Source organism: Ochotona princeps, chromosome X (assembly GCF_030435755.1).
Source record: "Ochotona princeps isolate mOchPri1 chromosome X, mOchPri1.hap1, whole genome shotgun sequence".
Taxonomy (NCBI): Eukaryota; Metazoa; Chordata; class Mammalia; order Lagomorpha; family Ochotonidae; genus Ochotona; species Ochotona princeps.
Window position 1 is genome coordinate 28,041,901 of NC_080865.1, and position 24,786 is coordinate 28,066,686.

Sequence of the window (24,786 nt, forward strand, 5' to 3'; positions counted from 1 at the left end):
TTTTGTTACTGTAAGCTTATTGGAACAATTCAAATTGCCTCTCGTCCTTTCACCTTCTCTTAACAAAGTAACTTGCACATGGGTAGGTAATAAATGCTTTATGAATAAATGCATGAGGTAGGCGAATGTAGCTGTTTGAGTTGGCTTTGAATTTGCTAGCTGAAAAAAATCACAAACTTAAGCCTCAGGATTTAAAAATATTTTGGGCCTAGCACGATGGCTCAATGGCTAAGTCCTCACCTTGCAAGCATTGAGATCCCATGTGGGCATTGGTTTTCCGGCTGCTACACCTCTGATCCAGCTCCATGCCCGTGGTCTGGGAAAATAGTAGAAGATGACCCAAAGCCTTGGGACTGACCCTGCACTCACATGGGAGACCCAGAGGAATTCTTATGGCTTCGAACTGGCTCAACTCCTGCTGTTGCAGCCATTCGAGGAGTGAACCAGCAAATGGAAGATCTTTCTGTATCTCCTTCTCTCTGTAACTCTGCCTTTCCAATAAAAATAAATTCTAAGAGAAACTTATTTACTTATATGAAAGGCACAGTTACAGAGAAAGGGAGACAGTTTTCAATTGCTGGTTTACTCCACAGACAGCTCCAGGGCAGTGGCTGGGCCAGACTGAGCTAGGAGCCAGGAACTCCATCCGGGTCTCTCACATGGTGGGATTGGCCCAAGTCTTTGCACTTTTGCGATCTTCCCAGGCACATTTGCAGGGAGCTGGATCAGAAACATGGCAGCTGGGACTTGAACCAGCACTTACATAGGAGACTGGTATCAGGCGGTAGCTTAACTCAGTGTGCCACAATGCCAGCCCAAACTTTCTTTTTTAAAAATTAGGTAAAACGTTTTAGTGCACTGATAGAAGTGTTTGCGTATGTATAGGGGAGTATGTTTATGTTAACATATTAACATAACTATGTACTTGTTATATTTTCCATATTAAAACCATGTGTTCAAAGATATTTCATTGCTTAGTATACTTTTTTTTTCTGGGGTTAGGGGTTAGGATATAAAAAAAAATCTCACTAATTAATGAAAGAGCAGCAATGTGTTTAAGAACAAAAGAGGGGGAGGGAGTTTATGTTGTAGGGTTTGAAGCACCTTGGACAGAGAAGATGCGATGGAGGTATATAAGTGCGGTCTGGGGAATCCCTAGTCTGCAATTCTGGGGAGATTTCTGAGTGATTGCCCACAAACATTGGGAAGTTCAAGGACGTAGAAATATCTACCAAAAGACCAGAAATTTAACAGAGAAGCAGGGAATCACAGATGCTACGTATTAATGCACTGGAAAAACATTGCTTAATGCATTCCTCAGAAACTTCTCATCACCCTGGACTCTGGCTAAGCTCAGCTGATCGTGGCATGGTTCTGGCCTCCTGCTGCACAGGTAGCTACTACACCGTACTCATCCCATACCTTCCTCAGTCTGCTGGCACTTCTGTCTCGGGCAGTTTCTCAGCCTTCCCACTACTGACATCTCAGGTCAGGGTCTTCTTGTTGGGCTAGCCCTCACACTGCAGGGTGCATAGCCCCTGCTCACCAGGTGCCATAACACTCCTTGGTTTTGGCAACCACACCCTCACATATCAGCATGTCCCATAGGGGAAAAAAAAACTCTCCCCTACCTTATGTTGACAGTCATATTTTGGGAGCTGGATCACAGGCTGGGACTCATCCTGCCAGGAGAGGAAGAGAGTATGTCTTGCGCATATTGTAAATGCCTATTCAAGGTTACCTGTAGGGTGTAATTGAGGCATTGTGGTACAGTGGCTTAGCACTTCAAGGTGCTGCCTGAGATACCAGCATCTCATGTGGATACTGGTGTCCCAGCTACTCTACTTCTGATCCAGCTCCTTGCTAATTGCCTGGGGAAATGTAGCAGCAGGTAGCCCAAGAACCTGGGCACCTGCTGTCCATGTGAGAGGCCTGGTCCAATCTGGCTGTTGCAGCTATCTGGGGAGTGAAACAGTGTATGGAAGGTCTCTCTCTATGTGACTCTTTAATTGACCTTTTATTCATAAGCTAGTTTTATCACCTGATTGATATGAAACAAAGTGAGCTGTATATTTTCACTTCTTTGTAAGTACAAAGACATCACTACACAACTAGCGTCTGCTACAGTATTCACACAGTAAGCATCTTGAGGGAAGAAATTTGCTGTTTGGTCACTGGTATAAGCCAAGGATTTAAGAGTAGGTGATCAAAAGCTGCCAAATGTTGAAAGATGAATGACCAGCTTTTCTGAGCGGATCTCAAAGTAGCTGCCCTTCTTGTGCATAAACCTAACAAGAACAGGAAAGAGGCTGGGAAAGCATCAATCCAAGGGGTACAAACTCATTGCATAAGTAAAAATTTTGTACTTTTCAGATTGCAAAGAGGAAATCGGAGAACAAGATTCCAATTACACTGGATGTTATTGATTGACAAGATCACCACAAATTTGTTAGTCTTCAAGTTCACTAACAGGTTGGTTTTTAAAACTTGTACTTTAAGCTAGCATTTGGGATATTGCTCGCTGTGGAAAAAAGGCTATAAACGGCAGTCAGTTTTTCACATCTGCCTACAAATGCCCACCACCAGAAACCTCCCATTTGTTTTGAGCTGGGAGACCAAGAAAATCCCCAGCACTTCTAGCTGTGGCCTTCCCTGGGGAGCAGGGCTTCCTGTGAGTAAAGGGAGATCAGCATTCAAGACAGGATGGGATGCACCAGTTTCTTCAGTTATATAGCACAGTGCTGTCATTTTGGGGTGGCAGATACGATGAAGTAGCACTGGAGTTCAGCTTTGCTTTACTGATTCAACTTTTACTTGTTGAATATAAAAATATCAGTGGCTACTTACACATTTGGTACAAGTTGAAAACACAAGTTTAGAGAAAAGAGACAAGGGCAGTGGGCCATGGCACGAGCTCTCCCTAGCCAATGCTGCGGAAGGTGACTGCACTCAACTTGCTTACTACTGCTGCTTTCAAAGGTGCCAGGCGCTGAGCACAGCACAGCCTTGTGAGCTCAGAAGATAGAATTAGCTTGTTTGGGTTCAAAGTCAGCTTTTATCTTTTCTAGCCATTTGTCTGATCTTGGACAATTTATTTGAGCATCATTTTTTTTCCCCTCATTTGTGAAAAAAAAAAGTTTCTGTACTAAACAAAAGAGTATATCTAACATAATGCAATCAGTACTATAAGGCATGCACTTCATAAATGTTAGTCATTGCTGTTGCTAGTTGCATTCATTCTGACAGAGGGTAAACACTTCTCTTTTGACATCAGTGTTTGCTTTGAACACTTCATATCTGGGTTGTAACATGATTTTTATGTTCTCTAAATAATTACTCCTGGAACACAAGGTGGTAGTGGATTGGTGTTCTTTATTGAGGATGTTCAAGCACCATGACTTGAGGAAGTATTTTCAATTTAGTTTATCGAAATACTTCAGTTTTCCAGCTGGATCTGGGATTATCTGTTAAAATAAAACATAAAAAAAAACAATTATTCATCTTAAAAGCCAACATATATATCAGTGGTAATTCGATATTAGTTTCTTATTTCTTGCCTTAAAATGATGAAGATTTTTTTGGGAAGACTCATTTATTTGAAAAACAGAACACAACAGAGAGAGGGACAGACAGAAGCAGAGAGCTTCCATCTGTTGGTTCGTTTCTCAAAATGGTCAGGAACTCCATCCGGGTCTCGCACATGGGTGCAGGGTCCTGAGGACTTGGGTCATTACCTGCAGCTTTCCCAGGCCACAAGCAGGGAGCTGGCTCAGACAGAAGTGGAGCAGCAAGCACTCGAACTGGCATGCAGCTGTGGCATGTCAGTGTTGGGAGCAGTGCTTTAACCTCTTGTATCACACTGCCGGCCCCCAGAGATGATTTTGAATATATCAAAATATATAATATATAGAAAAGCAGATTTGTCCTAATTATTAATCTCAGCTGTCCCACAAAGCAAATAAGTTACCTAAAAAATGAGTATCTGTACTCAAGCACCCCCAAATTTACTTACAGCTCTTCTCTTGGCCACCAGGCTTTCATGGCATCTTCAGGTTTGATCTAGTTAAATCAAACATATTGAGAGCATGGCTACAGATGGTAATGCATTTTAAGTCATTTGCTGATTAGATAACCTGGAAAGGGGGTAGTATATTCACTAAGGGTTTAACCAACGAAGTTTTGGGAGGCCCAGAATGCAGTTTTCTTGAGTCTCAAACTAGAGTAAAAAGCCAAAAACCAAAAAGCCTTTAAAAACTCCATCAAGCATTGTCTTCAGGAACTGTTCAGTGAATGGATGAACACTGTAAAAGATAAAGTGCCCTCCTTAAAAGCACCATAGCCAGGCCGGCACTGCAGTGCAGGTTAAGCTGCTGCTTATGACGCTGGCATCTGGCATGAGCACTGATTCGAATTGTGGCCGCTCCACTTGTAATCCAGATTTTGCTGATGCAGCTGGGAAGGCAGCGGAAGATGATCCAACACAACTGGACCAGCTCCAAGAGGTGCAGCCATTTGGGGAATGAACCAGCAGCTGGAAGATCTGTTTCTTAACTCTGCCTTTCAAATAAGTAAGTCTTAAAAAAAAAAAAAAGAGTATCATAATCTTAGAAAGTTATTAGACTTAAAACATTTTGTAATAGAATTTGGCTTCACGTTAACTATTTTACTTGCTAATTATGCATAAAAGACATCTATTTTTATATATCTATAACATATATATATATATATCATAAGCATACTATAATCATTGTAATCCACTAACTTTAAATCAGTTTCTGATTGTTTGCCAAACAGCTGTGCTTTCAAGATTGAGTTAATGTTACACTATCAATTTTGCTCTCTACACAGATCTGACAGATCTCAAAAGGATTGTGAAGTTAGGCAGTAAAGGTACTTTCAATTATAGATTAGCTGTTAGTATAGTTTACATTTATTGATTGTGTAGGCAGGTAGAAATATGAATCAGAAGCTGTTGGCTTAAAAAGCAATTATTTAACAGTGAGCAGTCTCCACCGTTAGAGCTGTGTTTTAATTCTGTCTTTACGCTTACCAGTTTTTGTTTCAGACAGTGCATGAGAGAACATGTGCAAGTGAGACAGAAAAGCAAAAGAAAGTGTGTGAGTGACAGTGTTCCCCTGTCTGCTGGCTGATTCTCTCAGTGACACTAATGGTCAGAGCCAGGCTGAAGGCAGGGCCCAGGCAGTGAACCCAGGTTCCCTATGTGGGTGGCAGGGACCCAAGTCTTCAGCTGTCACGGGCTGTTTTGTTAGCAAGAGGCTGGTGTTGGGAGGCAGAGCTGGGACTGCCAACCAGACACGCGATGTGCGATATGGTCATCCCAGCAGTGTTTTCGCTGCCGGGCTAAAAGACTACCCTCATTCTACTTTTAAAAATGGGTTGAAGGGGTACATGGGGTGGGGATGAAGTGGCGAGGAAGTTCTGAGTCAACATTTGAGCTGAAAGATGAATGGAAAGAGGGAGCCAGGACCCAGAGCAGCAGCCCAGTGGCTATCCTCGCCTTGCATGCACCAGGATCCCATGTGGGCACCGGTTCTAATCCTGGCAGCCCCACTTCCCATCCAGCTCCCTGCTTGTGGCCTGGGAAAGCAGTCAAGGATGGCCCAAGGCCTTGGGACCCTGCATCTGTATGGGAGACCTGGAAGAGGCTCCCGGCTCCTGGCTTTGGATGGGCTTAGCTCTGGCTGCTGTGACCACTTGGGGAGTAAATCAGCGTACGAAAGATCTTCCTCTCTTTCTTTCCTTCTGTCTGTATATCTGACTTTGTAATAAAAATAAATAAATCTTAAAAAAAAAAACAGTGAGCCAGTCTTGCACAGAACAGTAGACAGAACATCCAGGACAAAGGCACTGAAGCAGGCAGTAGCTTAGCATGCTCCAGGAACAAGAAGGCAAACAAGTTAGTGCAGTTTTACCTCTGATTGTGGCCAACAGTAAAAAAAAAAAAAAAAAAAAAAAATTTAATTTTTGTTAGAAAATCCGATCTACAGAGAGAAAGATCTTCTATCCATTGATTAACTCCCCAAGTGGCCACAATAGCTGGAGCTGTGCCAATCTGAAGCCAGGAGTCAGGAACCTCTTCCAGGTCTCCCATGCGGATACAGGCTCTCAAGGCTTTGGGCCATCCTTGACTACTTTCCCAGGCCACAGGCAGTGAACTGGATGGCAGGTGGGGCTGCCGGGATTAGAACCGGCGCCCATATGGGATCCTGGCACGTGCAAGGCAAGGACTTTAACCGCTAGGCTACTGCGCTGGGCCGACCAACAGTAAATTTTATTTTCATTTGCTAAGGAAGTAGTCTTAGGAGCTATATTTCCCGACTAATCGAAGATAATGATGTCTTCCTCTAATGCTGTAGTATTTCTCAATTTCCTAATTACAGTTTGTGTAGAGCTCTCAATTTCTTTCAATTTTATTTTTAAAGGATTTATTTACTTATTTGAAAGGCAGAGATACAGAGAGAGAGAGAGACAGAGAGATCTTCAATCTGCTGCTCCGCTCCTTAGATGGTGGCAATGGAGTGTGAAGCCAGGAGCCAGGAGCTTCTTCCGGGTTTCCCACGCAGGTACGGGGCTCCAAGCACCTGGGCCATTGTGCACTGTTGTCCCAGGAGTATAAACAGGGGCTGCATCTGAAGTGGAGCAGCTAGAACTGGAACCTGCCACGGCTGGCCTTGCAGGTAACTTTCACTTGTGGCGCAGCAGTGTTTAGAAGGTACCCATGCTATTAAAGAAAAGATTCAGGGCCCAGCTTTGGCCTGGCTCAGCCCCAGCCATTTTTGAGTGAACCAGCGGACAGAATATTCTTTCTCTCTCTGTAATTGTCTTTCAAATAAATAAAAGTCTGAAAAAAATCAGATTCAATTAAGTTTGTAAATTGTCTTCTGGAGACAGACTACGTCAGAGACTGCTTATAAACAATGCAGCCTCCCTAAATGAAAGAGTAGACCTATTTCAATCCTTTGTCTTCAAGTGACTAAGGGGAGAAATTTACTTTCAGTGTTAATTAAATTCCATATGTGACCTCTAAACTTAATCTTTCTTTTTCCTTTTGTTTCCCTGAATACTTAGCTTCAACTCATAGCCTTAAACTCTGTTCTGCTTTTTTCCAGTTTGAGCAGCTTTTCCTGGAGTCCTGAGGGTGTGTGTACTCAATGGCTTCTACCTGACTCAGTGTCACGGCCGTTCTAGCACACGGGAAAGACTATCCACAGGTTGGCTTTCTTGGTTCCACTCACCCCATTAGCAGAAAAATCGATATGACTTACTGTTTCACTACCAGGTTTCCAGCCAGCAGGGCAGACTAAAAGGAACAAAAATCAGAAAAGACAGTGTGTTAAAAATAGTCCAGTTCTCTTTAGAAACTCTTGAGTTACTCTGTTTCCATGTAAAAGTAGAGACTGTATTGCTAAGAGCATTTTCAGATTACTAAGTGCTTACGACCAGTTATGTTCAGTTACACTTACAATGTAAGAAAGCAAGTTGAATGTCCTCTTAATAAGGCTGGCCAAAGTTCCGCTGACTTTCTACTAACTTCTAGTAGGCATGCCTGCCCACGTATCCTACAGAGTTGTGGACCAAAGCCACCGTTTGTGTTTGTCCAAAACAAATGCAAGGATGCACCCTGACCCAGGAACTGACATTTTTAAGAGAAACGTGTTTTAATTTGGCAAAATCTTACTTTCCAATTTAGCTATTGCCAAAGCTTGGAGTAAAAGGATGAACTGATTAGCATTATGATACTGTGTAACTCTCAAGATTATGTTATTTAAAAAAAATCCAATTTTCTCTTTGATCTTAGTCAAAAGCATGATAGAAACAATGAATATTTTTGCATCTTATTCAATAAGCCAACTATACTAATTAATGATTTTTGTTAAAATCATTTTAACTGCTTGGTCTGCTAAACAAGTCTAGTAATTTGAAATCAACTGGAAGATTTTGGAACTGCACAAATTACTTTAATGATAAAAACTAATTATGCCGTTAGCTGTCACACTAAAACATCAAGGAAGGGTACCTTCTCCGTGCTTGTCGGTGTACTGGAATGCTTGAACCAGACGCAGTGTCTCATCCACTGATCTACCCACAGGCAGGTCGTTCAGAGTAATCTGTCTTAGGACTCCTTTGTCATCGATGATGAAGAGCCCTCTGGAAAGCACAAGAACAGTAGAGGTGAGGCCATTTCTGGTTGTTTTTTTTTTTTTAAAGATTTTGAAAGACAGAGTTACAGAGAGGAGAGATGGAGAGAAAGGTCTTCCATTTGCTGGTTTACTCCCTAAATGGCTGCAACACCTGGAGCTGAGTCGATCTGAAGACAGGAGCCAGGAACTGCTTCCAGGTCACCCATGTGGGTGCAGGGTCCCAAAGTTTTGGGCCATCCTCGACTGCTTTCCCAGGCCACAAGCAGGGAGCTGGATGGGAAGTGGAGCAGCTGTGACCTGAACTGGTGCCTGTCTGCAATACTGACGCCACAGGCAGAAGCCCAACCTACTATGCTATGGAGCTGGCCCCAAGTGAAGACAGCTATCTGTGCATGTGAATTCCTGTATCATTCACACAGGATTCTATACTGAACCAACAACACTACTTGTTTACATACACCTGTCTACATTCATACATCCCGGTACCCCCATCTACCATGTAAATTTAGGATTAGCACTGTTAAAAGATAGTTTTAAAATTTTGCTTTTCATTATGAAATGTACTGTATCATTATTTACTTACGATAACCTGACTTTAGGGGTCAGTGTTGTGGTACAGCATGTTAGAAGCCACCTGCAATTCCAGCATCCCATATGAGTGCTGGTTCAAGTCTCAGCTGCTCTGCTCTGCTTTGCTTCCTTGCTAATGCAGAAAAGCAGTAGGGGATGGCCCAGAGCCTTGGGACCCTGCATCCACATGGGGGACCTGCAAGGAGTTCCAGGCTTCAGCTTGGCCCAGGCCATTGCAGCTATTTGAGCAGTGGACTAGGGGATAGGAGATTTCTCTTTCATGTTTCTCTTTCTGCAATTCTTTCAAATAAATAAAATACATCTTTTAAAAAAACTACCACAGTCTTTGTAGTGGCCCATTTATTCTGTAGGAGTTAAAATATTTTATAAAACAGAAAGCAGGGTCTGACATAGTAGCCTAGTAGCTAAAATCCTTGCCTCGCATCCACTGGGATCCCATATGGGCGCCAGTTCATATCCAGCTGCTCCACTTCCCATCCAGCTCCCTGCCTGTGACCTGGGAAAGCAGTTGAAGATGGCCCAAAGCCTTGGGACCCTGTACCTGCGGGGGAGACCCAGAAGCTTCTGGCTCCTGGTTTTGGATCAGCTCAGCTGCAGCCACTGCAGCCACTTGAAGAGTGAACTAGCATTATGGAAGATCTTTCTCTCTGTAAATCTGACTTTCTAATGGAAATAAATAAATCTTAAAAAAACATTATGGACTTGTTAAGTACAGAAGGAAAAACTTGGCAGTGATATATAGCATAGTATGGATGAATCTTGAGGGAAAGAGAGTAGTAATTAAATAACATTTTGTAGGATTCCATTTACAAGAAATGTCCAAAAGAGGCAACTGCTGAGCCATAAGGGAGATTAATGGTTGCCCAAGGCTGAGGGAATGGGGTTGGAGAAAGCAGGGAGTGCCTACTAACACATTGGGGATTTCTTCTTAAAAGTAATGAAAATGTTCTAAAGTTGAATAATTGGGTGAGCCTTTAGCCTAGCGGCTAAGACGTCTGCATTCTCTAGTGGAGCATCTGAGTTGGATTCCTGGCTCAGTCCCTTCCTCCTAATGCAGACCCTTGGAGGTAGAGGTTTTGGCTCAAGATCTGAGCTTCTGCCAAGCACTTGGGAGATCTGGATGGAAGGCCCACCTCCTGGCTTCAGCTGTCAAATCAAGTCCCGGTTGTTCTAAAAAGCCAGGGGAGAGAACCCATGGATGAGATCTGCCTCTCAAAAAACCAACCAACCAACCAACCAACCAACCAACCAACCAATGATAGTTGCACACTTCCGTAGATACGCTGATAACCAAGGAATTGTATACTTTTAAAATTTTTTATTTTTGTATTTATTTATGTGTGTGTGAGAGAGAAAAAGTGTGAGAGTGTGTATATGTGTGTATGAGAGAGAGAGAAAAAAAAAGAGAGAGAAGGTTTGCAGGTTCCTCCATCTACTGGTTTACTCCCCAAATGCCTGCAATGTCTGGGGTGGGCCAGGCCACAGCCGGGCACTCAATTTAAGCTTCCCACATGGGCGACAGGGACCAGCTACTTGAGTTATCATTGCTGCTTCTCTGTCTGCATTAGCAGGAAGCAAGAGCCCGAAGCTAGATCTGGGAATGGAGCCAGTTGCTCTGACATGGAACATGGGTGTCTAGACCAACATCTTACAGTTACATTAAGTGTGCACCCTCGATAGGATACTTTCAATGGGTGAACTGTATTGTATCTGAATTACATCTCAAACCAATTATAAAGAAATAGGATTTAAAATGCATTTTATGTGAACATGTCTTTTAAAATACATTTCTTTTAAATACATTTAAAAGACATGTTCACATGAAAGACTGAAAAAACCTACTGGCACTGCAAAATCAGTATAATTATAATTATAAAATTACATTTTAGTCCAATATTTCCTTTTTTCTACCAGAGAATCCTGTTAGCATGTTAGCTCAAGTAACCCAAGAGAGAGCTGCTGGGTAAAATAGGTCTTTCCCACAAATTTACTAAAATATTATATTTATATTTAGAAAAAATTACTGGGATTATTTTGAAAAAGACATGCACAAGGAGCTGGAGGAGCTGGGTTCAAGTTTTGGCTCTGTCATTAACTAATTATGTAACTGGCTAATTTCACGGAACTCTAGGCATCTAATTTATCTGTAAATTGACAGGGTTGGTCTAAGGCCTCTAAATGATCTTCTAACTAGTCTATGACACTAATATAGTTTAAAGTAGGACACTAGCAATTAAACTAACGTTTCTACATTTTTGCAAATAGAGCAAATTATTTCTTGATGAAAGCTTGTATCTCCTAATTCACCAGTAATATCCATTTCAAGGAGGATTATAAACATTTGGTTTCATCACAATATAAACCCACCAAAAGATACCTGAGAGTGTGGCCTGAGTCTTCCAGATAAACGCCATAGTCCTTGGAGATCTGATGGGTCAGATCTGAGAGAAGTGGAATCTTTATTGACCCAAGTCCTCCTTGTCTTCGAGGGGTATTAATCCTGTAACAAACAGAATACATGCCTCTCAGAGCTAAGGAAATGGTAGATATTAAAAGTCAATTCTTTTTCTCCATTAGTACATGCTTACAGAAAAACACACATTCTAATAAAAACAGGCTTATGTCCTTGCTGTTTTACTTCTCCCCCTCTTTAATGATAATATTGATATCCTTTGAGCACTAAATATTTATATAAAATTATGTTTGTAATGCATGGACATGACTATATTTTTTTAATCTCTAGTGACAGGTATTTAAACTGTATCTTTTTCCCTTTGATAAACACTGCTGGAAATGTCCTTGTAAACAGGTCCTTCAAACTGTTCATGTAAAATGGATTCAAAAACTGGTTTTATTTTGGTGCAGAAAAGTTTGAAGTTCAAAAATTTCCATGAACTTTCTGAAGACCCCTTATGTTGTCATCACTGTACGTTTGTCTGATGAATTTCTATCAGTGCAGTTGATAGGTCCAAGGCCAAGCGTTGTCCTAAGCACGACTTTAGAACTCGTTTGAGAGAGAGGCAGGATAGAAGTGGATAGCATTTTAATATTTTGTGAGACAAAGAAACGCAAGGAAGTTACAAGCTGCATCAATCTTCAAGTGCTTTTATCTAACTTGAAAAATGGGCTGTTGGCCGGTGTCCCAAAGGGATGGCATTAACAGAGCAGCTAACAAGCAGGAAGAGGCAGCTCCAGCCCCAGTTCTGAAAGCCAAATAGAAATCTCAGGTTGATATGAAGAACTATGCAGTTGAGAAGATAGCTCCCCCCAAGTTTACTGGGGAAAGGAATCCCAAATTATTTGGGATGATGTAACTTTTTCCTTAGTGGGCATGCATTTTAATCCTTGAAGAATTTAGAATTACTATAGGAACCATGAAGCAAGTTAGGCATATAGTTTTACAATATGTTTATATAAATATTGTATACTTGCATTATTTAAAGTGTTTAAGATAATACAGCATATAAGAACTTGGGAAAGTTTGAAAACAGATATTTAAACGGAAATAAAATATATTAAATATACAACTGAATTTTAAAATAACTTAAGGGAATTTAACTAAATTCTATCACCCTAGTAAATTAAAAATTTTCATATACTCATGTACGTGCATGTGTATAAAAACTGTAAATAGAGAAAAAAATCATGCTTTGAATTTGTAACTTCAGTAACTTAGAAGTTAAGCTGTAAAACCAAAATGCTTCTAAATGTCCTCTACCATGAGCAACATTTTCAGCATAAAACTGCAGACATTGTAATGTGAAATTCACAACTGTGTGTACATTTCATTTTACTAGAAAGCCTGTCTGCTTTGTAGAAATGCTGGACCAACTGAGTTCTATATCTTCCCACCTTTGGCAACAGAACACGCATTTTCTTCAGTCTCGTCAATCTTGGCGAATCAGATAGGGGAAAATGACTTCTCTTAACATCTTACAATTTCAATTTGCACTTCTTCACAACTAGGTGAACATGTTTTCAGGATTAATGAAATTAATTTCAAGAAGTTTAAAGTTACTCAATTTACGTTAATAATCATGTAATGTAGTGTTTTTATTGTAGAAGTCATTGATGTCAATCCCCTCCCCTCAATTCTGAAATGTCCTATAAATTTTTTTAAAGATTTATTTCTTGATTTATTATCACTGTTACAGAGAGGGAGAGACAGAGAGCTTTCATCTGCTGTTTCATTCGAACCCAGATATCTGCAATGGCTGCTGTCGGGTCAGGATGAAGACAGGAGCCAGTAGCTTTTTCTGTATCTCCCACATGGTCCAAACAATTGAGTCATCTTTTGTTGCTTTTCCCAGGCATGAGCAGGGAACTGGATCACAAATGGAGCAGCTGGAACTCAAACTAGCATCTATACAGGATGCTGGCTTTGTAGGTGGCAGTTTAACCCACTACTCAATGACACAGGCTGCATTACAGGTGGCAGCTAACCCACTACTCCACAATGCTGTCCCCAAAATGTCCTATAAAATTCTTAAGTCTTTCCACCATAATTTTATTGAACCAGTAGTTATCTTTAACACTAGCAGATGCATCTACCCTCTAATTGATTAATGATATGTTAATTACTTTTCTGGGACTGGTGTCATGGCATAGCAGGTTGATCTGTTGGCTAAGATGCTAGCCATCTATTTGGGCACTCATTCATGTCCCAGCTACTCTGTTTCTGATCAAGTTCCCTGTTAATTGGCCTGGAAAGCAGTGAAAGGTGGCCCAAGTGTCTGGAATCACACATACATGTGTGGAACCTGGCTTTGGCCTGGGTCAGCCCTTTGCCTTGTGGCCGTTGAGACGTTGCCAGTGGATGCAAGATCTCTCTGCAACTCTGCCTTTGGAGTAAATAAAGGAGTAAATAAATAAATACTTGAATTTAAAAAGTTATCTTCCCATGATGTAAGAGTAAATTCCATCTTTTCCCCCACAGACTTACTGACCAGGCCAAATGAGTGAACTGTGAATCAACGGAGCATGCCACCACTTCAGTATTTATGGCTCTGAATTCTTCAATTCTGTCGCCAAAAGCGATAATTTCAGTTGGACACACAAATGTGCTGAAAGTTAAAAAAAAAAAATTAGTATTCTCAAAATAAGCATATATGTGAACTTCCAAATGATTTAATTTTTTACAAACATCTTTAGTATACAAAATTTGATGTTTAGAACCAATTTATATACACACATTTTCTAGACAGAACAGTCTTAAACAGCAAGCCCTGCATTTTCTGACAGTACTTTACATGTCCCGTGCTGCAGCCAGGTGTTTTACCCTACCACCTTCATGTCGTCAGAGCAGCGTGTTTAGAAAACTTTATGTATGGCAGTGTTTTAAAAATTGCAGTAGGGATGCCTTAACCTAGTTTAGTGAGTTCCAACCAACATTTTAAAAAGTAAAAGATGTGAACAGACATCACACATATATATCATACATTTATGTGATATGCAAAATAACCTTAAACAACCTTAACTTAGAATTCAGAAAGTGGCTATTTGCCATTTAGTGTGGATGTTTATTTGGTATTTTAACAATAGGCCTGGGTGTGCTGGTACATTTGGACTGAATGTTATTCAACTTGTGTGTGTATGTACATAAAGACATATATGAAAAAATGGCCATGAAAAATGTGTCTTATACCATGAGTCAGTCAAAAAAGATAACATGGGGACAAATGGGAGGAGGGGGAAAAGGGAAGGGAGGAACCCCTAAACCTACAAAACTATTACGGAAAACAATAAAAGAGAGAAAGCATTAAGGGCTTTCCCCCTGCAACTGAACCGTTAGACTCAGAACTCCATGGGTAGAATCAAACATCCCCCAACTCAGAACACCCCCCAAGTGAACCACTGGACTCAGAACTCCAACCATGGACAGAATCACAGTATCTGTGGTCTGACTGGAGAGTGCAAGTGTCAGAGCTGGGCCTCCTCAGTGGCTTAGATGGGGTAGTGGACAGCATGCCCAGATGAACATACAGCAGTTTAGTGGGGTCTACAGAGGACATCGGTACCATAGCAGAGGAAGGAGGACAGAACAAATTGGACAACTACCCCAGCCAAGCATTAACAACAAATATCTCAGCAAATGGAGACTCTAAGGTGGACTGTGTCAGCCACTGGACCTTGCAAGGATTTCCTCATCTTTGGAGCAACTAAATCAACAGCACTTCAGAACTATTGAAAGTACTTAAGCAGAACCCTTGGAGCATGCTCCACACTGTGGGTCTAGGATGACAGCAGGTGGCCATCCCTCATCCCCAGGTACTGATGCGGTTGGGATGCCTGGTGCAGTTTCTCCCTTTCTCTCTCCCTTTCCCCCAGATACAGGAAGAAGCAAAAAGAAAATCTGGAAACAATGATCAAACATCATGAAAAAAATTTTTTTAATGCAAGAAAAGTAAAAAAAAAAAAAAAATGACTTATTTTTATTGGAAAGGCAGCTTTACACAGAAGTACAGACAGAAATATCTTCCATCCGCTGGTTCACTCCCCAAGTGGCTGAAATGGCCAAAGCTAAGCCGATCCAAAGTCAGGGGCCAAGAGCTTCTTATGGGTCCCCCATGCAGGTGCAGGGTCCCACGGCTGCTTTCCCAGGCCACAAGCAGAGAGCTGGATGGGAAGTGGAGTAGCTGGGACACGAACTGGCGCCCATATAGGATCCCAGTGCATGTAAGGTGAGGACTTTAGCCCCTAGGCTATTGTATGTGGCCCTAATATGGCACCTGAAATGTTTCAGTTGTACAACTATATAGCACTGTCAAGAGCAAGCAGACACTGTGAATCTAGGATCACCTGGGATCTTGGGCTTGTAATTTTCAACATTTTCTAAAGGAATGGTCAGCCTCTGCTTTCTTTCCTATCATCCCAAGAAACACTAACCAGTGGCACATTTGCCCCATCTCTCGGTAAAGAAAAATTTCCGACAGGAGACTGAAGGGTTATATTTGTTACTGTCCCCTTGCGTATTGTGGGAAGTGCTCAGAATGTTTTCATCTCTAACTAGTCCCAGTCAGGCTCACACAGGCACAGAAGTTAGCAGCTACCTTATGCCCTGCTGCTGAAGTGTGGTTAACAACCCAGTTCTTTAAGATGTTTGCTGGAACTCACTAAATGAAGAAGTCCCTGCTACAATTTTAAAAACACTGCCCTGGGCCCGGAGGCGTGGCCTCGCGGCTAAAGTCCTCGCCTTGAAAGCCCCGGGATCCCATATGGGCACCGGTTCTAATCCAGGCGGCTCCACTTCCCATCCAGCTCCCTGCTTATGGCCTGGGAAAGCAGTGGAGGACGGCCCAATGTTTTGGGACCCTGCACCCGTGTGGGAGACCTGGAGGAGGTTCCTGGTTCCCAGCTTCGGATCGGTGCAGCACCAGCCGCTGCGGCTCACTTGGGGAGTGAATCATCCTCGGATGGAAGATCTTCCTCTCTGTCTCTCCTCTTCTCTTTATATCCAGCTTTCCAATAATAATAAATCTTTAAAAAAAAAAAAGAACCTATTTAAAAAAAACACTGCCCTACAGATTAGTTTCTAAGCATGCTCTTCTGACAAGATGAGGATGATGACATGAGGTATAGTTTCTGGCTGCACAGGACATAGAAAGTACCATTGGATAAAATTGAGTATGTTTCTTGTTACAGAGTTTTAAATAACACCAGAGAAACACAGAGCCTATTTTTCTATTATGTTAGATGTTTTTCAAAATTTGAGCTAGTGTTATATACACTTCACTTACATTTTAACTTTCTGATTTTACAGCAACATGAATTTAGAAGGACTATCATTTTCTATACCAAGAGTTCTACTTCTGGTTTCTATTAGAAATTGAGTTATATTTTTGGCTAGTCAAATTACAGTGTAAGTTGATTAGAAAGAACCACAAGTTCTTAGTAATTTAAGACTTCCAATATACAGATTCATAACCTGTTTTAGTTTAAGTATACTAATACTTAGAGGAATTTTTCCTATTTTGGTTAGGGCAGGGGCTGGTAACTTTGGCTCACACTCCATATTTTTCCATCCTACTTGTTTTTTGGTGGGTACATTTCAACAGAACACGGCAACAGCCATTCATTTATGTATTGTCTATATTGCTTTTGTGCTACCATGGTAATGTTCAGTATCTGTATATAGATTACTACATAGCTAAAATATTTTATTTACTCTCTGACCCTTTATGTAAATTTGTTGGCCCTAGCTTAGAAATAACCTAGAGGGCCCAGCGTGATGGCTCAATTGGCCAATTCTCCCCTTGTAAGTGTTAGGATCCCATAGAGGCACTGGTTTGTGTCCAGGCTGCTCTGCTTCCCACCCAGCTCCCTGTTTGTACCCTGGGAAAACAGTGGAGGACAGCCCAAAGACTTGGGACCCTGTACCTGCGTGGGAGACCTGGAAGAAACTCCTGCCTCCTGGCTTTGGATCAGCTCAGCTCTGGCTGTTGTGGTCATTTGAAGAGTGAATATCTGGATGGAAGATCTGTCTCTCCTTCTCTCTGTAAATCTGCCTTCCCAGTAAAAATAAAATAAATCTTTTTTTAAAAAAAAGATTTATTTTATTTTTATTACAAAGTCAGATATACTGAGAGGAGGAGAGATAGAGAGGAAGTGGAGCTGCCGGGATTAGAACCAACAGCCATATGGGATCCCGGCGCATTCAAGGCGAGGACCCTAGCCACTAGGCCACGCCGCCGGCCCAAAATAAATAAATCTTAAAATAAAATAAAAAAATAACCTATAGAAATGACCTTAAAATAGCTATATAGCTCTAGATAAGTCCTACTGGAAAAAAAGGTACAGCATCACAAAGATAGAGGAATTTTCTACTTGGTTTTTGAAGCCAAAAAGTGAGTTCAGAGAAAGAAAAGATAAAAGTTGGGGGTAACTGTCTTTTGCTTTTGGTCTTAGTTCACTTTCATGTGATTTGAAAATTACTCAAAATAGTGTTTTTAAAAATAAAATCTAATACTTAGTGTGATTAAGCTCTAAGACTTTCTCTCAACATCTATAAAAATGCCTCACTGTCAGAGTTAAGAAATCCCCAACAATTGCTATAAATTATATTAATAGGTAGTATTCCTTAAGCAGGACACAGTATTTTCAGGAAAATAGTTCAATCCCAGGAAAGCAAGATTCAACAAAATATAAAAATGGTAAAATTCTAGTTAATTGCAGAAAATGACTTATTTATCTAAGTAACAAACATACATAATTATAGCATAACTTTTCCTATTACATGCTCCCTAAAATATCACCAGTCCACTTTCTTACCGTAATAAGAAATACTTAATGAAGATATTGTAGCTTGGCTCTAATCACATCATGATAACACAATTATACAGATATAAGTATAACGTTTTCCATACAATGGGTTATGATAATATGGTAGATATTATCACTCAGAATAAATTTCTCATGTCAGCTTGCCTTTCTAAGAATTAAGAGCTGAATACAAGAATTTCTGTTGCTGTTTTTGCATAATGAATGGTAAAGACCAAGGTTCTCAGGGCTGCTATTTACATGTCCTACTTACAAATCAAGTGGGTAGAAGAAAAAAACCAAGTATTTTCCACGGTAATCAGTTAACTTGAGCTCCTTGAATTCTCCATTTATCACAGCTGTTCCTTCCCAGTAAGGTGCTGGCTTGGAAACTAAGAAAGAAAAAGACATGATGTTCTATAAATGCTGAAAATATTGGCAAACTGGCAGATGGAAACCTTCAGAAAAATTGCTAAAATCAGGGCTTGTCAACCTTTGGACCTCTTGGGAGTCTGGTGAAGCACACAGACTTCCTAGAACTGTGCTACTGAATTCAAAATACATAGAAATACAAAGGAAACCGATTACAGTGAGATGCAATTAGTAACTTAAAAACCCCAACTGCAGAGTATACATGTTCTTTTTTATAAGCTTTGGCGGTGATCTAATAACTACCTAATATAAAAATAAATATAATAACATTTCCAGATACCTTCAATAACCTACATGACATGACAGCGTCTGTGCTTCAACTGCGATAGTTACAACCAAGTACTGCTCAATCTAGTGTGGTTCATTACCAGTGTCCGCAGCAGAAATGCTAACTTTCACTTGTTGGTTAGTGAAAAGACTTTTTCTACACAGGCTCACTGTGACCCCCTACATTCCATCCCTACCTGAAATCCGACTGGATTCTTTAGTCCTGCTGAGTTATTGACTTGCCTACGTTTCAAGAATTTTCCTTTCTCTAATGGTGGTCTACTAGATGTACTAACATGGTTTATCCGGCTTCTCAGGTACACAGGGGGGGAACCTAGTGTGGATGAGGCTAAAGTTGAGGGGGAACTCTGCAAATCCATCAGGCCAGGAGGGTAACAATCTCTGGCCAGTGGGATAATTTGCCCAGAGGGCTTTGAAAGGAGACCACCCCTTCCCTCCCATCTTGAAAGGGGTTCAAGTGAAATGGAATACTTTCTGTCACTGTCATGTAAGGACATACTGTAACTCTACCCACCACACTGTGATAATAGATCTTCATGCTCTCTTGGACACATTTACATTGCACTTACTTCTTCAAGAGCCATCACACACACTGAGGTCAATACTTGCTTTCAGGTTTGGCTTAAGTTTCCTAGAAAGTAAAGTTTATACGAGTGCTTTTGCATAACAGTCAACATTTAAGGTCACTCTGAAAATAAAGACAAAGTGAAGATGAATTTCTTAGGGTGATTGCTTAGCGTGAGCTCTAAGCCCATCTCATATATATAATCCTGATCTGATTAGGTGAGGGCCAGGTGGGAAAATTAGAAAAGTATCAGAGTATATATGTTTTTTCTATGTTACTTAAAATGCTAGTCATGTGAGAAGTTATAATAATTGTGACAATCTGTTACGGTGACACTCTAGATACTCACTCTAGATACTTTAGCCTGGTGGCTAAAGCTCTCACCTTGCATGTGCCGGGATCCATGTGGGCACTGGTTCATATTCCAGCTGCTCTACTTCCCATCCAGCTCCCCACATGTGGCCTGGGAGAGCAGTGGAGGATGGCCCAAGGCCTTGAGACCCTGCACCTGTGTGTGGGAGACTCAGAGGGATCTCCTAACTCCTGGCTTTGGATCAGCTCAGCTCTGGCCTTTGGGGCCCCTTAGGGGGTGAGCCAGTGCATGGAAGATCTTTCTCTGTCTCTCCTTTCTCTGTGTATCTGCCTTTCCAATGTAAATAAATAAATAAACAAATATTATAAAAAGAACTACATTCCAAGAGCTATAAATGCAATTCCTACATGCTTTAGGAATTCAGAGTTTTAAACAACACTAGGTTTTAAAAAAAAAAAAACCTGTCCTGAATGTAAGCTATAGATCAATAGTCCGATAAATGCAAAGAAATATAGAATATTCAAATCTCCTTTATCAATAATCCCAGTCATTTTAGTAAGCATTAACATTTTGATGACTTTTCCTTCCAGTGTTTTTTTTAAAAAAAAAAACACAAGTTTAAATCTTATTACCCTGTCCTTTTCTTAAAGGAAACAGTAAACATGAAGGTTTTCATGCTACTGAAGGGGTTTGATCCACAGTATTCTACTTTATGATTAGAAGTCATTGAATCTTTACTTATAGATAAGCCTACATGTGATACAACAATGTACCAAGTACCTAAAATCTAAAAGAATTGCTGGTGAAGTGAAAGTTGTTACTACTGGGCCCATATGGGCGCCGGTTCTAATCCCGGCAGCCCCGCTTCCAGCTCCCTGCCTGTAACCTGGGAGGGCGGTTGAAGACGGCCCAAAGCCTTGGGACCCTGCACCCGCGTGGGAGACCTGGAGGAAGATCCTGGCTCCTGGCTCCAGATTGGCACAGCACCGGCCATTGTGCTCACTTGGAGAGTGAATCATTGGACGGAAGATCTTCCTCTCTGTCTCTCCTCTCTGTATATCCGCCTTTCCAATAAAAATAAATAAATCTTTAAAAAAAAAAAGAAAGTTGTTACTATTATTTGCCTGCTTCCAGAGGCAGCTTTGGGAGACATAAGTAATGTCTGGAAACACTTACTGGCAGGCGTATTTGAAAATGTATGCGCCATATGATGTGTAATACTATGACTTTGAAAGGAACAGACTGGCTTTTTACAAACAAAAATCCAAAAGCAGTTAACTTCTAGCAGGAAAGAGCTGCCTATGTTTAAGGAGGCACAACAGTTTCATTTATCATTCCCACTCCAGCCCGCGTCTTAAGAACACTGCATTTCGCCCCGGAGATTTAGAATACTGGGTATTACCTTTCCCACTGAACACTGGCAGGGGAACATGCCGTAACTGAATCACAAAAGCCAATTACACACCTAGAGACTATAAAATGATCCCTAGAAAAAGCAGGCTACTGGAAAGCCAGCAAGGGGCGGCTGTTAGAGCTGCAGGTCACTTCTTTTTGGCTCATCTTAGCAGTCAGATGCAGCAGGCCACAACGTCCTCAGTACCTACTTAGTCTGACGTGTCCTTCCTGAAAGTGGCCATTAGCTTTGTACCCTGGACAGAAATGCAAATAATCAAAAGGCAAATTGGCAGGGTGCAAATTTGCCAAGAGATTTATCATCAACCCAAATGCGTTCCTTTAAACCTCCCTTTTTTCTCTGTCCTTGTAAAGCGCACCCTGTTAACAGTCTTTTCCTGTCTGCGAAATACAAAGACTACTCCGTAACTACACTGCTTTGTGGGAATGTGGCTTCTAATACTCTTTATAAGATGCAACAAAGAAAGAAAAAAAGAGAAAAGGGAAAGGTTTGGCTTCCGAATCCTTGTGCTTAAGCAGTTCTCTACTGGATCAAACTTTTTGTGAATTATTATTCAAAGTCTTCTTCCCTGAATGTACTTGCGAAGGGATGGGACGTGCTGCAAGGCACTGCACGATGTCTGAGGAAGTGTTTCAGTTTGCACAACATCCTGGAAGCCAGAAAGCCCGGGGCTAGGGTCACCTACTTTGTTTCATCTGCGGTTTTTGGAGTAACCACTACTGCTTCCAAAATCTGATCACGGGAACCACCCCTTGTTTCCCCCATCGCAGTCACTCTGCAACCTCCCTCTTCCCAGGAGACAGAACCAGGCCTGCTCAGGGCCTGGAGACAGCTCAGGGGGAGCCGCCCAAGCCTAGGCCCCCGGGAAGTACTCGGAGTACACGTGTCTCCAGGCTTTCCCCACCTCTCACCCAAACCCTTGCCACAGCACCACCTACTCTTGGCTTTGCTTAGGTGCAAGGAGTGGTCTGCGACTGATACCCGGGACGCTTCCCCCGGGTACACTTGTCCACCAGCGTAGAAGTGGCACTCCTCTTCGCGGGTCCGGGGCCTCTCGTCTGCCTCCAAGTCCCGCAGAGTCACGGCCAGCAGCAGGAACAGCAGCAGCAGCTTTGGGCTCCAGCCAGCGGCCGGCAGCTGCAGCGGCACCTCCATGAGCACACGAATGCAGAAACACGTCCCTGCGCGGTAGCCTGGATTCTCCCGCCGCCAGGCAGTCACCACCGCGTGCACGATACCCGCGCGCGAGCTGGGGCGCGGCCGCGCGAGCCTCGCTCCGCCCCTCCGCCTCCGCCCCCCACGTCCTGCTCCCCGCCACGAGGGCGCCGGCCCCGCCTCCTCGCTCCGCCTCAGCCAGCGTGTGCGCCTGCGCCGTGGGGCGGGCCCAGGCGGGGCGCGTCTCTCAAGCGCGGGACGGGCGGCTCCAGGCGTGGCTCTCGCTGAGCTTCCGCGCCGCCGCCTCTGCGCTCTGGCAGCTGGCTTCTCCCGCCTCTTCCTCACAGCCTCAGCACTGAGCGCCTTCTCTCGGAAAGCCACAACTGTACGTCTAATATGCTTTTGAAAGTTACTTTGAAACACACTTAAACATTAGTTGCCAAATCATCACTGGTTTCTTTTATGGGATACAATGTGGAATGATTCAGTCGGGTCAATTAACGTCGTCACCTCTTTTTGCTACTACATACAGGGCGAAACATTTGAAATGAGTTGTTTTGAAATCGGCGAGGGCATTATTGCTGACTGTATTTATACTGTTGGTTCGGAGGGCTGCTGGCGGGCAGGAGAGTGGGAGGAACGATGCGGTGCGTGGTTGCTGGTCAGGGAGGTACAAGCATTCAGATAGGCAGGTTACACTTGGAAACTCAGTAGGCATTTCCATGTTTGTTTCCCTGCATTGGTTTGTGGGAACAGTCCCCTCTACTCGCAACCCGTTCAATACCAGAAACACCCTAGCCGTTGGCTCTCTTCCACCACAGGAACGCATAAACAAGTAGTTTGATTTTAACATGTCGCGAAGTCACCTGTTTTCATTTCTCTTTTTAAACCAAAGCTTGCTAAGTTAGCTGAAAACTTTTTTCTCTCACCGCGGCGAGGGGGGGGGGGGTGGTTCGGTCAGCTTCTGACCTTTGCCCTATTCCCTACACGGAGGCCCGCTCCCTGCTGGGTGGGCCTCCCCTCCCCCAGCCCCTGGCCTTTGCGACTGCGCCCCGGCGGGGCAGCCCGCAGCCCCAGGCTGAGTCCCCTGGTCCCTTTGTGAAGTCACAGGCCTGTGACCCGCCCCATTGCCTCTGGCTCCCCTAGGGCTCCACCCGGGTCCTCTTTTCCCTCTAAGTTTTACGCCAGTGTCCCTGGCAGTGATGGAGCCTTAGCCTTCACGGGGCCTTGGAGGTGGGCCGCCTCTTACCTTCACCAAAGCACTGTTTTAAAGCCCGGTAGCCGGTTTCAGGCCCTAGGTGTCCCCAGAGCTGTGTCCCGATGCCTTGGGGCCCTTCCCTCAATCATGTTGGGCCCTGCAAAGCCTCTCCATCCCACGCCATCTCCCGTAAATTGGAAATTAAGCTTTCTGCCTTTGAACAGCTTGCATTTGCTTTTCCTCCCAGGCATTTCTTCTTTCCCTTGCAGCCATTTGCAGGACTAGTGCCCCTGAATTCCCTCTTTAGTCACCACCCTGTTCACTCCTGGGAAACCTTGGGAGAGCAGCTTCCAGCCTGAAAAGCAGCATCTTTAAGCCATTTCCTTCTTTCAGCAGAGAAGGAACTGCCGGGCAAACGGAGTTTGCTAACTTACACCTCTTTCAGTGTGTGAACTTTTTAAAATTAGGACTTGAAATGGTCCCAGAAGACCCTGTGTCCCAGTTTCTGACATTTGCCCCAGGAGAGCCGAGCACCCACTTAACTAGTTCCCCACCTCCTCCCTGAAAACGCCCCCTCACTTGCTAGGCCGCCCGGAAGGGTACTGCTTGTAACAACGTTTTGCCGCAGAAAGTTTGTGGTTCTGGCCCTGGCTATACTTGTCGCTCCCCCTACTGCCGCCCAATAGCTATTCTGCCTTCTAGTCCCCGCTTGCTGTGGCCAAAGGCTGAAAAGGGCGAAGCCAGTCCCCTATGCCAGGAGAGGGACAGCGTGGCCTTACCCATGACCGCGTCTGGCAGCTCTTCACATTCTGCTGGCCTGTAGGTAGGAGTCCTCGGCCGAGGTAGCTCTCGTTCCCATTCTTCTCCTTCCCTGGCCTCCTGCTCCACATGCAGAGGGACGGGGGTCCGGGGGGCTCGGGCCTGAGGCCCAGGGAGCCGGTTCAGGCCTACACTCCGGGGTCGGCCTCGGTGATCCATGGTGACTGTTGGGCAGTCTCCAGGCTCAGTGAACTGCGCCTCTTGAGTCTGGACCTACACTAGGAAGCTGGAGGAGGACGTTACGTCCTTATACCTCTTAACCCTGGGCTCAGAGGAGGTATCCCAGCTAGCAGCAGGGACCGACCCCCTCCTCCACCCTGTGGGTCCCAGTGGACCTGCTGCCCACTGGAGAGTGACCTGCTGGGCTGCCTCCCACGCACCTACTGGACAGATGATACTGTGACACTCACATTGTGCTGTCATGATGATGTCAGCGAGTAAGGTTGAGGTGGGGGCCCTGCCCTCAAGGCACTTAGCATTCAGCCAGAGTCAGTTGCCCACATTAATAATACAAAACTCACTAGCCAGAGTCATGCTTCAGAACCCAGGGTATACGTAAGAAACACCAGGAGGGCTTAAAAACAGCCAGGCGAG

At 43.3% G+C, this 24,786-nt stretch overlaps 1 protein-coding gene across 3 annotated transcripts; it reads right to left on the bottom strand.

Moving 5' to 3' along the window:
• Window positions 1-3,352: 3,352 nt before the first annotated feature.
• On the bottom strand, window positions 3,353-24,572 carry PRDX4 (peroxiredoxin 4). 3 transcript variants are annotated; one of them, XM_058658819.1, is made up of 8 exons: window positions 21,959-22,295; window positions 18,283-18,400; window positions 13,700-13,816; window positions 11,131-11,253; window positions 8,039-8,169; window positions 7,287-7,321; window positions 4,013-4,059; window positions 3,353-3,464 (listed from the first exon to the last, which is right to left on the bottom strand). In XM_058658819.1, exons 1-8 carry the CDS (start codon window positions 22,173-22,175, stop codon window positions 3,461-3,463), a joined length of 792 nt encoding a protein of 263 aa, XP_058514802.1. In that variant the 5' UTR covers window positions 22,176-22,295; the 3' UTR covers window positions 3,353-3,460. The 3 variants fall into 3 exon arrangements, with proteins under 3 accessions (XP_058514802.1, XP_012783232.2, XP_004587873.2); XM_012927778.2 differs by lacking the exons at window positions 4,013-4,059; window positions 21,959-22,295 and adding an exon at window positions 24,153-24,572; XM_004587816.3 differs by lacking the exon at window positions 4,013-4,059.
• Window positions 24,573-24,786: the final 214 nt, after the last annotated feature.